The 16792-nt window shown below is 45.5% G+C and overlaps 1 protein-coding gene across 2 annotated transcripts in view; it reads left to right on the top strand.

The window, feature by feature from the left end:
* Positions 1-15731, top strand: part of USP43 (ubiquitin specific peptidase 43) — a 63160-nt gene extending 47429 nt beyond the window's left edge. For both annotated transcript variants that reach the window (XM_089900353.1, XM_022595990.3), the window contains one exon: positions 13614-15731. In XM_089900353.1, coding sequence (XP_089756479.1) covers positions 13614-14659 — 1046 coding nt within the window. In that variant the 3' untranslated portion in view covers positions 14660-15731. The remainder of the gene's footprint in view (positions 1-13613) is intronic.
* The last annotated feature ends 1061 nt before the right edge of the window (positions 15732-16792 follow it).

Raw genomic sequence — 16792 nt, 5'->3', positions numbered from 1 at the left:
AAAAATATTTGAGGGTCATCACCACACGGATGGACTTTAAAGCCATGGGGCTGGCTGAGCTCTCGTAGGGAAATTGTACAGACAGAAACAAGTAAAGACCTAAGACCAGCCCTGGAGCTCTCCTACATCTAGAGGTTGAGCAAAGGCAGAGAGGACAGCACAGAAAACAGAGGAGTGGCCTGTGAAATAGGAAGAAAACTGGGCAAACATGGGTCACAGATGCAAAAAAGGGGAATCTTTCAAGGAGGAAGAAGCCAGCTGTGCCACATACTGTTGAGAGGCTGAGTAGGATGAAGATGGGTGAGTGACCATCGGGCTGGAAGGTCACCAGTGACTTGCCCAGAGCATCTATCGCGGTTTGGAAAGAATGGAAGCTGTCAGTAGCAGGTGGAAAAGAGGCTGGGTTAAAGAATTGACGGTGGATACGGGTTCCATCAAAGACTGTGATTAAAGAGGCAGTAACTGCGGAGGAATGTGGGCTGACAGCACTTTGGGGTTTTCTTTGCCAAATAAGAACTAACGGAGCGTGTCAGCACTCAGATGATCCCGGCTAGAGGGGAAATGTGATGATCATGCAGGAGGTAGAGGCGATAACTACAGAAACAAATGTTTTCAGAAAAACACGGGTGTGTGTGTCCGTCCGCCTGTGCATCTTTAGCCTCCGTGTTCCTTCCATCAGAAGGTGAAGCACATTCTAATTACGTTTAGTTTCCATGTTTCCTCTTAGCTCCTGATTTGGCTTTTTAAATAAAAAAATTTTAATTGAAGTACCACGTATATAAAGTGTACTGATCACAAGTGTACATCTGATGAATTATCATACAACATACCCACGTAACTATCACTGAGATTAAGCAATAGAAAGTTCTAGGTCATCTCTACCTCCCCGCACCCCGACCCCGTATCCTTCTCAATCTTTACTGTTTCCCTCCCTTCCAGCAGGAAGTATTGTTCTGACTTCTAACACATTGATTAGTTTTGCCTCGTTGGAAACTTTACATAAATGGAGTCACACATTCTTTTTTTTTTTTTTTTTGGTACACGGGCCTCTCACTGTTGTGGCCTCTCCCGTTGCGGAGCACAGGCCCCAGACGCGCAGGCTCAGCGGCCATGGCTCACGGGCCCAGCCGCTCCGTGGCATGTGGGATCTTCCCGGACCGGGGCAGGGATGGCAGGGGGACTCCCAAACACTGCGCCACCAGGAAGCCCACACATTCTTTTTTCTTTGACTTCTTTTGTTCAACATTATATTGGTGAGACGTATATTTGTGGTATGTATCAATGCCTTTTTCATTTTATTCCATTTATCAGAAACAAAAAAACAGGGCTTCCCTGGTGGCGCAGTGGTTGAGAGTCCGCCTGCCGATACAGGGGGCATGGGTCCGTGCTCCGGTCCGGGAAGATCCCACATGCCATGGAGCGGCTGGGCCCGTGAGCCATGGCCGCTGAGCCTGCGCGTCCGGGGCCTGTGCTCCGCAACGGGAGAGGCCACAACAGTGAGAGGCCTACGTACCGCAAAAACAAACCAACAAACAAAAAACACAAACCAACCCAAAATAACTCAGACACATAAAGTTTGTTACCGAGTCTAAGCTTGTACTGCTCACCGCATGACAGGCCAATAAATCAAGAGACCATAGCATTGGCGCAAGGAATAGCGACTTTATTTGTTAAGCCAGCAGGCCGAGAAGATGGTGGGTTCGTGCCGCAAAGAACCATCTACCCAAGGTAGAAATCAAGCTTTCCTTATACTAAAAGGGGAGGGGGTGTGGCTGGTCCTTGCACACTTCTCAGGGCAGGAATCCTTTGTTCTTGCAGCTGCCCAGGTAGGTCTGGTCACAATGTTCCTATAAACCTCCAACAAGAGAATTGTTATTTTCTGTTCTGCAACTTTTTATCTCTACGTGAATGGGAAATTGTTATACCTTTAAAGGTCAGCGCCTTGAAAATGGGCTATATTTCAGGCTCTAGGCAACATTCTTTTACAAAAGGTGCAGAGCCAGCATGACTGAGATAGGCAACAGAGCCCAAGGGTTACAGCTAAAGAAATAGATCCAACATGGAGTCATGTTTGTTCTCTGTTACAGGTTCTCTGCACGGCAAGTTTAATTGTACATATGAGAGAGAGAGAGAAAGAGAGATTGTTGTCTATTGACTGTTGACCATTGTCAATAAAAAAGCAAAAGCAGGCATTTGGAAAAGAAATCATGATGGGTAGGGTGGGGAGAACCACCTTATGTGCGAGGGGTTCACGGATGGGCTGGATTTGATCTCAGAGGCTGACCTGGAGAAGTTTGGCTTGATCATCAGGGGAAGCACTTTGAGTCGTTAGATTTCCGGATTCTTGAGTTATTTGTGGATTCTCCAAAAATCCACACACGTTTTGTGGTGAAGACTTGTGACGGACTGTCTTTGGGAAACGTCTGCTGGTGTCCTTTTGCACCCTGATGGGGTGCTCCACTTCCCTCATCAAAACCTCCCACATTGTTGGAATAGATTACATTTTGCTTATTTATTCCATTGTGGTTGGATATTGGGGTTGTTTCCGTTTGGGGCTATTACTAGTAGTACGGCTATGACCATTTTTGTTCATGCCTTTCTGTTGTATGTACGTCTGCATTTCTGTTGGCTGTTTACCTGAGAGTGAAATTGTTGGGGTGTTTGTATGTTTATTCGTCAGCTACTTATTTCTTTACACTTTAAGTTCCTGTTCTATCAAAGTAGCTAACACAGTTCCTGGTGTGTCCCAGGCTCTTGTTACATATTTGAGAGGGAATAAATATGATGATAGAATTTTTTTAATATACATTTATTTATTTATTTATTTTTGGCTGCGTTGGATCTTCATTGCTACGGGCGGGCTTTCTCTAGTTGCGGCGAGCGAGGGCTACTTTTCGTTGCGGTGCGCGGGCTTCTCACTGCGGTGGCTTCTCTTGTTGCGGAGCACGGGCTCTAGGCACGTGGGCTTCAGTAGTTGTGGCATGCGGGCTCTAGAGCACAGGCTCGGTAGTTGTGGCGCCCGGGCTTAGTTGCTCCACGGCATGTGAGATCTTCCCAGACCAGGGCTTGAACCCGTGTCCCCTGCATTGGCAGGCAGATTCTTAACCACTGCGCCACCAGGGAAGTACCCTGATGATAGAATTTTAAAGCGGCAGGTGGTTTTAGATTGTCATGGACTCCAACCCTCTGGTTATTATGGTTTATGTATCAAATTTTGGTGAATTATTCCTCCATGTTCAGCATTTTGGCTGCCAATATCTCACTATTAGACAGAAGGCTGACTGCACCACTGCCCCCTGCAAATCACAGCGGTCTGATTTCCTTAGAATCCGCTCTGTGTTGGCGTACTGTTTCATGCATTATATTCTGACTCACCCTGTCTGGGTGTTTCTTTTCCCTTCACATTTTTATGACTGCACATTTAGGGTAGTGTCTGGTGAACAAAAAAAGGCATTCCTTCCCCAGCTTGTCCATCCCCCATCAGCATGAGCCACTGACAAGCTCATAAATTCATCCCAGTTCTGTCCAGAGGCGTAGGACCTTGGGCCATTTCTCAGTTCTCCCAAGAAGAAATCTGTTTCACACCCCTTAAGGAGGCAACTTCAAAAGATGGCCAACTTTTCAGCAGGGTACTCAGACAGGCGTCAGGCATAGCTCCAGAAAACTCCCCAGAGAGACAGAGAGGGCTGGGATGGGAGGAGAAGTAATATTGCAGAATAACTGTCCTCCAGACCCTTGCAGGCATGTTACTTATCTCATCTACTCAGTCAGAACTCTGGGAGAGGTGAAATGATAGCCCTTTTACCAAGGAGAAAGCTGAGCCCCGGACGTAACCACGTAACCAGTCACAAGTTCGCCTGGGAAGTAACCTGGCTGCACATAGACCCGCTCCCTCTGGCTGCCAGAGTCCTGGCTCTGTGGCTCTTAGCTTTTGCTCAGCAAAGGAAACCATAAACAAGACCAAACGACAACCCTCAGAATGGGAGAAAGTATTTGCAAATGAAGCAACTGACAGGATTAATCTCCAAAATACACAAGCAGCTCATGCAGCTCAATAACAGAAAAACAAACAACCCAATCCAAAAATGGGCAGAAGACCTAAAGAGACATTTCTCCAAAGAAGATATACAGACTGCCAACAAACACATGAAAGGATGCTCAACATCACTAATCATTAGAGAAATGCAAATCAAAACTACAATGAGATATCATCTCACACCAGTCAGAATGGCCATCATCAAAAAATCTAGAAACAATAAATGCTGGAGAGGGTGTGGAGAAAAGGGAACATTCTTGCACTGCTGGTGGGAATGTGAATTGATACAGCCACTATGGAGAACAGTATGGAAGTTCCTTAAAAAACTACAAATAGAATTACCATATGACCCAGCAATCCCACTACTGGGCATATACCCTGAGAAGACCATAATTCAAAAAGAGTCATGTACCAAAATGTTCATTGTAGCTCTATTTACAACAGCCCGGAGATGGAAACAACCTAAGTGTCCATCATCAGATGAATGGATAGAGAAGATGTGGCACATATATACAATGGAATATTACTCAGCCATAAAAAGAAAGGAAATTGAGTTATTTGTAGTGAGGTGGAGAGACCTAGAGTCTGTCATACAGAGTGAAGTAAGTCAGAAAGAGAAAAACAAATACTGTATGCTAACATATATATATGGAATGTAAGAAAAAAAATGTCATGAAGAACCTAGGGGTAAGACGGGAATAAAGACACAGACCTACTAGAGAATGGACTTGAGGATATGGGGAGGGGGAAGGGTAAGCTGTGACAAAGTGAGAGAGTGGCATGGACATATATACACTACCAAATGTAAGGTAGATAGCTAGTGGGAAGCAGCCGCATAGCACAGGGAGATCAGCTCGGTGCTTTGTGAGCACCTAGAGGGGTGGGATAGGGAGGGCAGGAGGGAGACGCAAGAGGGAGGAGATATGGGAACATATGTATATGTATAACTGATTCACTTTGTTACAAAGCAGAAACTAACACACCATTGTAAAGCAATTATACTCCAATAAAGATGTTAAAAGAAAATTCCAAATTCAAGGCTATTCCTTTTGGACACTGCCAGAGCCTCCCTTCCAAAGGGAGCATTCCCTCTTGGAGTCTGAATATAATGGTGATAGATTTGAAACCTGTTTGAGAAGCTCTGAGATGGTTGAAAATCCAGCTTTATTTTACTGTTAATACTAAGCCTGGGGCAAGATCAAAATCCAGCACATAGGCTTTCAACAATGATTGGTACTAACTCCTCTCCCCATGAGTATGTGGGAGACTTTTTTTTAACTGTCAAAATGAGTAGAGGGCATGATTGGCATTTAGTCCCCAGGGGGCAGGGATGCTAAATGTCTTGCAATGCCTAGGGATGGTACCATGTGGTACAGACCTGTCCTTCCCAAAGCCAGCAGTCCCCTGTAGAGAAACACTGATAGCTTGGCAACTTCATCCTTCTGGTAGCTCTGGTTATGGGACCTCATAATAACGAAGGCATTTTAAAACAAAAATGAACAGATCCAAGTTTTGTGGGGTATGCAACTTAAGTAATTGGGGATGGGTATTGGGAGAGGCTCTATAAGAAAAAGGACAAAGAAATACCTTACTTTTGCAATTGTTATAAAAACATGACCATGTGAAAAAATTGCTAAAGTCCTTTGCAGAGGAGGGGCCCTGAGACTAAAGCGTTTCGGTGTCAGTGCTCCTGATGGTAAATTTCCTCTATGGCTTTATTGAGCCTCAAAGGTTTTGTTTTTCTTTTTCAGTGCTTTCCAAATAGTATGTTGTTTCAGTTTTGATTTCCTCTTTGATCTAAAGGTTATCTGGGTGTCAAGTATTTAAGAGGTTTTGGTCACCCTTTTATTCTTTATGTCTAATTTTATGGATTGTGATCCAAAAATGTGGTTTTCAAAAATGATTCCCTTTTTGTGATCAAGTAACTGCGTGATGGTTATTTTGTCAGTGTTCTGTGTATACACAAAATAATGTACATTGTCTTCTGAGGAATGTGAGCTTTATTAAATTAGGTGGGTTAACTGTTGCATTCAATTTCCCTATGTCTTTTTGTTTTTTAATTGATGTACAGTTGATTTATAATGTGTTAGTTTCTGGCGTACAGCAAAGTGATTCAGTTTTAAATATACATATATATGTATGTTCTTTTTTATATTCTTTTCCATTATTGAATATAGAATAAGATACTGAATATAGTTCCCTGTGCTATAAAGTAGGACCTTGTTGTTTATTTTATATATAGTAGTTTGTATCTGCTAATCCCAAACTCCTAATTTATCCCTCCCCTACCCCCTCTCCCCTTTGGTAACCGTAAGTTTGCATTCTCTGTCTGTGAGTCTGTTGCTGTTTTATAAATAAGTTCCTTTGTGTCATATTTTAGATTCCACATGTAAGTGATATCATATGGTATTTGTCTTTCTCTTTCTGACTTACTTCACTTAGTATGATAATCTCTAGGTCCATCCATGTTGCTGCAAACAGCATTATTTCATTCTTTTTTATGACCGAGTGGTATTCTATTGTATATATGTACCACATCTTCTTTATCCATTCATCTGTCGATGGACATTTAGGTTGTTTCCATGCCTTGACTATTGTAAATAGGGCAGCTGTGAACATAAGGGTGCATGTATCTTTTCAAATTAGCTTTTACTCAGGGTATATGCCCAGGAGTGGAATTGCTGGATGATATGGTAGTTCTGTTTTTAGTTTTTAAAGGAACCTCCATACTGTTCTCCGTAGTGGCTGCACCAATTTACATTCCCACCAACAGTGAAGGAGGGTTCCGTTTTCTCCACACCCTCTCCAGCATTTATTAACTTTTTAACGATGGCCATTCTGACCAGCGTGAGTTGATACCTCGTTGTAGTTTTGATTTGCATTTTTCTGATAATTAGCGATGTTGAGCATCTTTTTTTTTTTTTTGCGGTACGCGGGCCTCTCTCACTGTTGTGGTCTTTCCCGTTGCGGAGCACAGGCTCAGCGGCCGTGGCTCACGGGCCCAGCCGCTCCACGGCACGTGGGATCTTCCCGGACCAGGGCACGAAGCCGTGTCCCATGCATCGGCAGGCGAACTCTCAACCACTGCGCCACCAGGGAAGCCCTGCTTAATGCTTTTAATCATAAATTCTACTTTGTTTGAGATGAATAATTCCACCCCTTCTTTCTTTCTTCTTGCGTGCATTTGCCTGGTGTCATTTTGCCCTTCTCTTTTACTTTATAAACCTCTCTTTTTGAGTTAATTTTAAGTGGTTTCTGAGAAACACAGTATGTTGCTGTGTTTTGTTTTTTAAATGTAAAAAATTCAAAGCGTGTCTTACAAAGGGAAACTTCAGCCCATTCATACCAACTACCAAACTTGATTTCAACTACCAAACTTGATTTCATGTCATTTTATATTTTTTTGTACATTTTCTCAGAGATTTTTTTTTTTATTGAAGTAAAGTTGATTTACGGTATCGTGTTAGTTTCAGGTATACACAGCACAGTGATTCAGTTATATATATATATATATATTCTTTTTTTAAAAAATAAATTTATTTATTTATTTTTGGTTGCTTTGGGTCTTCGTTGCTGCGGGTGGGTTTTCTCTAGTTGCGGCGAGCGGGGGATGCTCTTCGTTGCAGTGCGTGGGCTTCTCTTGTTGCAGAGCATGAGCTCTAGGCACGGGGGCTTCAGTAGTTGTGGCACATGGGCTCAGTAGTTGTGGCTCTTGGTCTGTAGAGCCCAGGCTCAGTAGTTGTGATGCACGGGGCTTAGCTGCCCCGTGGCATATGGGATCTTCCTGGACCAGGGCTCGAACCTGTGTCCCCTACATTGGCAGGCGGATTCTTAACTGCTGCGCCACCAGGTAAGTCCTATATATATATATATATATATATATATATATATATATATATATATATATATTCTTCTTTGGATTCTTTTCCCTTATAGGTTATTACAGAATATTGATATAGCTCCCTGTGCTATACAGTAGGGCCTTGTTGGTTATCTATTTGATATATAGTAGTGTATATACATTCATTTCATTAAAGAAAAATTTCTATCACCGATTCTTTTTTCTTATTTTTACTGATTTAATCATGTTGCTGTGTGTTCCCTATTTTCCCCTGGTTCACTGGGAAGTGCTATTCTTTCCCATCTTGTTAATTCTTACCTTATGCTTCCCTATATTTAAAATCAAAGGCATTTTCCAATTATCATATGGATACGAGAAGCCTGCTATTTCCTGCGAGTCATTCTGTTTCATCACTGCCTCCTCTCTTTTCCCTGATGAGACCTTTTAATGCTTCCGTGTCATTCCCGCCAAATGAGAGCTTTGAGATGCTTTCCCAGGCTCTCTCTGGTCTGTTTCAACAGCACCCCCTCGTCAGTCCCCAGTTCTTAGGTTGTGCTGAGATGGTTTCCTACTCTGTTCCAGACTGTAATCAGAATCTCTCTTGCTGTCCCTTTCCTGTCCCAAACACACCAACTTAACTTGATGTAACACATCCTAAGACCACCTGTCCCCTGTGAGGGTGGATGGTACACGATTGCACTGGACACCGCTGTCTGTCTTCTTTTCATCACCTTCTATCTTCAGGTCTCAGGGCTGATTTTTAGTGTTTGGTCAGAATTCTTTTCAGGTATGCATAACATGCTCTTCCTCTGCAGAGCCAGAAATATTTTCTTTTCCCGGGGAGTGAATGGCAGATTGACTGGTGAAGGGCTCTTGGGTTGCAGTCCTTTTCTTGCGGGCATCTGTGGATGTTTTCCCACGGTCTACGAGGCCCCAGGGTTGCAGGTGAGAAGTTCTTCTTTTTCACATGAGAGTCACTTGTTCTTTCTGGCTGGAAGCTTTTAAAATTCTGTCTTTGACCTTGGAGTTTAGAAATTCTACCAGAATATCCCTGGGTCTGTGTTTTTTCCTCAAACCTGCCTGGGACTTGTGGAGGCCTCTCCTTCTACAGATGCAGACTTTTCTTTAGGAAAATGCTGTTTTTGTTTAATTATTGTCTTGCCTGCTTTTCAGATTCCTATTATTTGCCTCTTGGGTCTCCTAGATCTGTCCTCCAAGTCTCCTAGCTTTTCCCTGTGATTTCTATCACTTTGTCATTTTGCTCTATGGCATGAAACATTGCTTTCACAATTATAAAATTTGTGAAATTTACCAAATGTCATAAATTTCAAGACCACTTCAGGCCACTAATTTGAGTCTTAACAGTGACCCTGCCTGCCTTCAGTTCATTTACTGAATTTTAAAACCTGGAAGTCACATTCTTCAGTCTCCTGTTGTTCTGCACTTGAATCTCCCTGACCGTTTTATTTTGTCACTTTTTCTTTAACGGCTCAAAAGGGCCTGTTCTGATGGTTCTGTTTATTCTTTTTTTTTTTTTAAACAGAGAACAGGAGTATTTATTTATTTTTAAATTTATTTATTTATTTTGGGGCTGTGTTGGGTCTTCGTTTCTGTGCGAGGGCTTTCTCTAGTTGCGGCGAGCGGGGACCACTCTTCATCGCAGTGTGTGGGCCTCACTATCGCGGCCTCTCTTGTTGCAGAGCACAGGCTCCAGACGCGCAGGCTCAGTAGTTATGGCTCACGGGCCTAGTTGCTCTGCAGCATGTGGGATCCTCCCAGACCAGGGCTCGAACCCGTGTCCGCTGCATTAGCAGGCAGATTGTCAACCACTGCGCCACCAGGGAAGCCCCTGGTTCTGTTTATTCTTATTCTCTGACTGCCAGACCCCCTTAGGTGTGTTTTTATTTTTCTGTTTCTGCCTATCGGGGCTTCCTTCCACCCTCTCCTGAGTGGCCGTGGTTCTTGGAATGATGGACGGGGCAGTGGCCTTGGCTCCCGACGCAACCTTTCCCCTCGCCAGCCTTGTCCTGCCAGCTCAGTCACAGAATTGGACAAGGCTCAGCTGTTCTGTGCAGCCTCTCCTTACTTTCTGGGGGACCTGAGAAAAGTTTAGGGGTCAAGCTTGCCCCAGGTTGCACGTGCAACCAGAGACAGAGATGTCTGCAAATACAGGCTGGGGCTCAGAAGATGAAGGCCCCTAGTTAGGGCCGTTTTCTCCCTTGGTTACAGCCCTGGAGGCCTCTTTGCTGCTTCCCTGACCTGCCGAGCTTGCTTGTGCCTCAGGGCCTTTGCACTTGCTGCTCCCTCTGCCTGGAACCTGTTATCCCCAGATCTCCATGCAGCTTCCTCACCTCTCAGGTCTCTCCTCACTGAGGACCCTCTATTTCCCCCTTACCCTGTCTTCTTCTTCATCCTAGCTGTTATCTCTACATCCCATGGGATGTATTTTTGCTTTTTTGTCAAGCCCAATAAGGAATAGGCACATTGTACTTTATCCACAGCTGTATCCCCAGCACTGCAAACAGTCCTTGGCACCCAGTAGGCTCTCATTAAATATTTATTGAGTGCATAAGTCGGGGACACCCTTGACGGGACGAGGAAAAGTCTTGTCCTGTTGCAGGTGGGCTGAGGATGGTGAGAAGAGCCCCCACCCCCTGCTCACAGCACACATAGTGAGGCCGGGTCGGTGACCAATTTCATTAGCCCAGGAGAAAAAGTCACAGAGGAGCGGATGTGTCGTTTCCCAGTGCAGGGTCCACCGGCTCCAGGGCCCCTGTGTGGTGGGGTCTGTGCCCCCAGGCTGCCCCGGAGCCATCTGTGTGAGCAGGGCTCTGGGGGACCTGGGAAGCTCCTATGTATGCCCTGGGGCTTATACAACCTCAGGAAGCACTTAACCATTCATGTCCTCAGTGTGGCTTCAGCTTCTAGCCCCTTCCTGGTTCTCAAGCCAGACTCGGGGTGAGCAAGGCCACGGATTCCATGGTGGGAAAGGAAGCATAGCTCAGGGGTCTCTGAACTCCACCTCTGCCTCTAGCTCCCAGCATCCCTGGAGGTCTGGCTCCCCAGGGGAAGGGCTTACCATCCCCCACCCTCCCCCTCCCCCAGAAGCAAGGTACTGGGTGAACAGTAAGTGCTGCATCTGCTTGGGTGCTTTCCCATTCATTGCTCCTCGTAGCCAGAGCGCTCGCTCCCTCTCAGATCCAACAAACAGGATGAAATAAAATCATGATGGCCAAGGTGCTTTCTCACTGCATCTTGCACAAGAGGAGCTGGGTGCTGCTGGGCACCTGTGTTTCCCGTGACATGAGCTGCCGCCCGGTGCTGGGTGCCCGGGGAGAAGAATGGAGAGCGGGTTAAGGCCGTGGCCAAGCCATCTGCCACCTGCCCGGGCTGCGGGCTGGGCCTCCCGTTCTGAAAGGCTGAACGTCACCGCTTTGTGACTCCTAACACAAAGCTGCTCTTTTTCTGCCCTTCCCAGGGCTGTGGACCAGGAACAAAACCTTCCCACGTGTCTCAGCCCCCAGAATGGTTTTTTTTTTTTTTTTCTTTTCCTTCCAAGGTGTGGGAATTTAATGATGGAGCAACAACGTCAATTGGGACTGGAATTACAAAGTATTTGGGGTGAGATTGTGTCTGTTGATGGCTAATCTGAAGAAATACTTTAAAGAAAAAGAAAAATACGGAAGATTATCTGTGAAAAACCTGAAAGGCAAGATCCGCGGAACCTCAGAGATGCTATCAGATGCCTAGTGGAGCTGATGGGCCTTCCACGCCCTCGCCTTCTTGGCACCTCTACTGGCTGACGTCTGTGCGCTTTCCCTGCCGGCGCCTCGGGGACCCCTTGTACCTGCTCCTTTGACCTTCTGAGCCCCCCGCCTGTGCCTCCGAGGACCCCGGTCCCTCTCCATACAGCTCAGAGGTTGGCTTTGGTGGCTGTGGTCCTGGCTCATTTTGGAAGCTGACTTGTGCTCCGGGATGGGAGTGGAGAGGCTGGTGCCCTTGACCCAGGCTGACTGTCCTTGTGCCACGTGGGCTTCAGCTGAAGATTTCTTTCTCAGTGGTGGCAGCCATCTCATAAATCAAGTGTCTTAATGGTACAATGGCCAATGACTTTTTAACTTTTTTTTTTTCTTTTTAATTGTGTTAAAATACACATAACAGAGAATTCCCTGCCGGTCCAGTGGTTAGCACTCTGCTCTTTCATTGCCGAGGTTCCCGGGTGCAATCCCTGGTCGGGGAACTAAGATCCCACAAGCCAGGGGAGAAAAAAAAAACAACCAAAAACACATACCAGACTTTGTTTGCCATCTTAACCATCTTTAAGTGTACCGTTCAGTTGTATGAAGTACATTCACATTGTCGTGTGGCCTATAACCGCCACCATCCCTGTAACTCTTTTCATCTGTAAATCTGAAACTCTATACCTGTTAAACACCAACTCCCTATTCCCTCCTTCCCCAACCACCTTTATACTTTCTGTCTCTCTGATTTTAGCTGCTCAGAATACTTCATGGAGTGGAATCATATAGTATGTGTCTTTTTGGTGACTGACTATTTGGGGTCCCTTGAGATTCCATATGAATTTTAGGATGGGTTTTTCTATTTCTGTTCAAAACCTCACGGCGATTTTCATAGGGATTGCATCGAATCCATAGATCGCTTTGGGTAATGTTGGCATTTTAACAATATTAAATCTTCCGATCCACGAACACAGGATGTGCTTCCATTTATTTACGTCATCTTTCACTTCTTTTGGCAATGTTTTCTAGTTTTCAGTGTACAAGTCACCTCCTTGGTTAAGTTAATGCCTAAGTATTTTATTCTTTTTGATGCTATTGTAAATAGAATTTTTTTGGGTAACTGATTGACTGTGTCAAATACACAACCTGGGTATATGTCTGTTCCCTTTAGAAATGTTGAGATTGAGGAAAGAATTGAGAAGAAAATCAGAAATACACAGCACCCCCATGGTTCCCTCTACACCTTCTCATTTTATTTATTTAAGCATGGAGTATTTATTTCTCCATACTTCTTTGTATGTTTTCACATGCACGCATCATGCACAGACACACAGATCTACACATATACGTGTGTATATATTTTTGCAAGTTGGATTACTCTGTGTTTTTCAAGACTCTATTTCGCCCTTAGCAATACATATCAAAAACATCTTTCTAACTATATACAGATGTTGCAAAACACACAATGGAGGTATAGCTGGCAGTTCTGAGAGAATTAAACACACAATACTTTTCTTTTTCTCTTCTTTTCTTTTTCTTATTTTTAGCCCAGGGTAGACTATCTGAGACTTGTGCACTGGAAAAGTACAAGCACCTAATTTGACCTGAAAAAGCAGGGACTTTTGCTGAGCATTCTGTTTCATGGCCATATATAAAGATGAATGAAAATGATGTTAAATCTTAGGCTAGCTGCCTCAGAGACTGAGTATTCTCGGGAGTCTGCACTGCCTGGCATGCAGCTACCTTCGTTGGCACTGGCTTGCCCTGTGGCTTCAAATATATAAATGGATTCCATGGGACAGTGGGTGCAAACAATGATGCTCCCGAGGGCAGGAACCATAATGTCTTGTTCCCTGCTGTGTCTCCAGCACCCAGGACAGTGCCTGATCCATCAGAGGTGCATGGTCAGTGCTTGTTAGACAGACTGGCCTTGCAGCTACTCTTAACTGCGGCCGGAGGGATACTAGGGCACTGATGCTCTTGGTGTCTCTTTCAGGAGGCTTGGAGTCCAGGCCTTTGGCACGGGGTGTCCAAGGCCGCAGCATCAGCATGAAGGTGCCCACCCCTTCCCGAGCCAAGCAGGGGACCTTCAAGACCATGCCCCTCCGGTGGTCTTTTGGCTCCAGGGAGAAACCCCTGGGTGCATCCATCGAGCTGGTAGAGTACTTGGAGTCCAGACGGAGACCTCGGTCCACGAGCCAGTCCATCGTGCCGCTGCTGACGGGCACGGCTGGTGGGGGTGAGAAGTCAAACGCCACCCTCTCTGCAAAGGGTGAAGATAGCGGGCGAGCCGGCGACAGAGTGCTGGCCGAAGCGCCCTGCCCCTCGGGCCACCCCGGCCGCTGCACGGTCCCTGGCAACTCAGATGGCCTGAACGCAGCAAGGAACCTCAAGGAAAACGCAAGTCAGGATATCAGGCTGCCCAGACAGTGTGACCTGCCCCTCACAGTGATGTCCTCAATGGACGGCGGGAAACGAGCCCGGCCGGAGGGCCAAAGGACCACAAGCTGTAAGGGAAGTGGCCTGGCAGGGAGCAGTGGCCAAACACCCTCCCCCAAGAAGGCTCCCAGCGCTGCGACGTTATCTAGAAACAGTGCAGACAGTTGCCCAAATACCTTTGGCAAGATGAGGGCTAATGTGGAGAGAAGGGACCCCGCGACAGACAGAGTCCCACAGGGAACCCTCCCCTTTCTGAGGTCTGTGTTTTGGAAGAGGGAGAGCAGGAAGAGTGACAGGGCAGAGGCGGTGAGTGGCAGGCAGAGCCCAGCTGTGAATGAGCGGGCCCGGGGTTCGTCTCCATCCCTCAGGATTCGAGAGAGCCTGGCCAGGGGCCCTGCCAGCCCCCTGGAGAGGGACGTCCGGTCCGCGCCCAGCTCTCTGCGCCTCCCTCGCAAGGCCGGCAGGCTCCCGAGGGCCACTGCCCTTGGCACATCACAGAGGAGTGTCCCTGGGGAGCAGACTTCTTTCGGCACCTTGCCAAAGGTGAAGTACCACACGCTGTCCTTAGGTCGGAAGAAAACGTTGCCCGAGTCCAGCTTCTGACGCTGTGTGTTCCAGTGACGTGTGGAGCTGGCATCCTCGTGACTCTGCACTGAGCTGCATCTGTAGGCAGCCTGTGTTGAGAGTGGGATTTGGGGAAGACAGTTATCTTGTGACCCCTGAAAATAAAAATTTTTTGGTCTCCGCATCTAGATTTCCAACACCTAATTCCAAAAATACCTTGTTGGCTGCCTTTATGCCACCAGACCACAAGAGGGCTTTAGTGGGTCAGCATAACCATTTCGAGGCAAGAACTGCTGTTTTGTTTAAATTTCAGGGCCTGAGTACTTTTGCTAAGGAGTGATTGGATGTGGGCAAAACATAGAGCATAACTCTGTGAGGAAGCCTCGTTAATAAGAATCTTCAGTATCAAATCAAATATTGTTATTGGTTTCTCCTATTTAAACTATTTTTTTTTTGGGAAATAGCGGACTTAACAGGAAAATCTTCTTTTCCTCTTGATGCTTCTCTGGGATAAAGCATTAAGGATGCCAAAAATAAAAAAAAAGTGATAGTGACACTAAAGCAGGATTCTAGGATAATGAGGTGGGAGAGAAATGATTGAGATTTTAGGAGAGTATTTAATATATAACAAAATAATTGTATTAAAAGTTTTTCAAGGTATTTAAAAAAGATAACTATTTTGATACTGGGAAAAAAGGAAGTTCTTTTTTAAAAAAAATTAACTATGAGATCTATGTACAATTTTAATAAAAGCTCATCTGTGAACCATGCAAATGACTGTCTGAATTATTCAAGTTAGACAAATGATCTTGTTTTGTTTCTGCTGCATAAACTTAGCTCATTGCTTTTTTTTTTTTTTTTTTTACCATTTAACCATTTTTTAACATTGAAGTATAGTTGATTTACAATGTCATGTTAGTTTCAGGTGTACAGCACAATGATTCAGTTATACAGATAGATAGATGATAGACAGATGGATAGATAGGTATATTCTTTTTTAGATTCTTTCCCCTTATAGGTTACTACAAAATACTAAGTATAGTTCCCGGTATATACAGTAGATCCTTGTTTGTTATCTAAACTCGTTGCTGTTGATATCAGAAAGCCATTGATTAAGTTGTCTCTGAAAATTTTAAGTACTTTTAATTAAAATGATTTGCTGTTCTCTAAGGAAGTAGAAGTCTCCCCAGGTCTCTCTCTGGAGGGCATGTACTTTCAAGGACTAGAGAGTCTGAGCCTGTCTCAACGGACCATCACTTTGTTACCGACTAGGGTCCTTGGACTCCTTAATCAATAGAAGTTGATGAGAGGCCAGAGGAGGAATTCAGGCAAGGCTTTATTGGGGCTCGTGCAGCAGCAGGAGGGAGCGAAAACAAGCGAAAGGTGCCCTTGCTCACTCTCCGAGGAGGGTGGGCTGCTCCCTTAAATGGGGGAGGCTGGGGGCGGATCAGTGGGTCAGGCCAGAGCGACGGCTCAGGTGGTCTGCCCACCCGCTTGGTGGTGCCGTGTGCAGGGATCATGTGCATGACCCTGCTTTTCCTCCCTGCCCCTCAGAAGTGGCAGTCGCGTTTTGGCCTTTTTGTATCTTCTTGTTCATAATTTGCCCCAGCTGCGCCTGCATGCAGGTATTTTTAGCCTCTTATAGTTTCTTTGTATTCTGTTGCTAGAGGAGACGTTTGTCCAGGTGCAAGCACTGCAGTAGAGGGTCCCGGGTCCCAGCCTGTCTCAGGTTGACTGTCCTCCGTTGCCTAGAGCTTTGCACACTTTTCAGTAGCTCTTCTAACAAATATCCCCTCACTTCTAACCAAAAAGCTGCTAAGGCTGATCCCAGTCCTGGGGCTTGACAGGTGAGGTTACTGGTGAGTCTGTAGTTCAACAGTCCATTTTCTAGAAATACTTCCTTTCTGATAGGAACCATTTGTTTAAGACACCCGACTCCAAAAATTAAGTTTTTCCTCATATACACGGCATGACTCATTGGTGTGTCTCTGCTACTGTTCTTTTCTTAAGGAAGAATGAGTTTCTTTTTTATTCCCCATGAAAAAGGCTACGTAATTTTGAGCAACAGTTCCAAGATAGAAGGAACCGAGATGACAGAAGGAGAAAGCAGGGGGACCTGCCTCCTGACCCCAGAGGGCAATGTGTGTATCAGTAGACCCACGTGCTTGCATT

Source organism: Delphinapterus leucas, chromosome 19 (genome assembly GCF_059928025.1).
Source record: "Delphinapterus leucas isolate spDelLeu-1000000601 "Yukka" chromosome 19, BTC_Dleu_Yukka2, whole genome shotgun sequence".
NCBI classification, from domain to species: Eukaryota; Metazoa; Chordata; class Mammalia; order Artiodactyla; family Monodontidae; genus Delphinapterus; species Delphinapterus leucas.
Note: the sequence above shows the minus strand (reverse complement) of the source record. Positions and strands in the feature narration are given on the sequence as shown.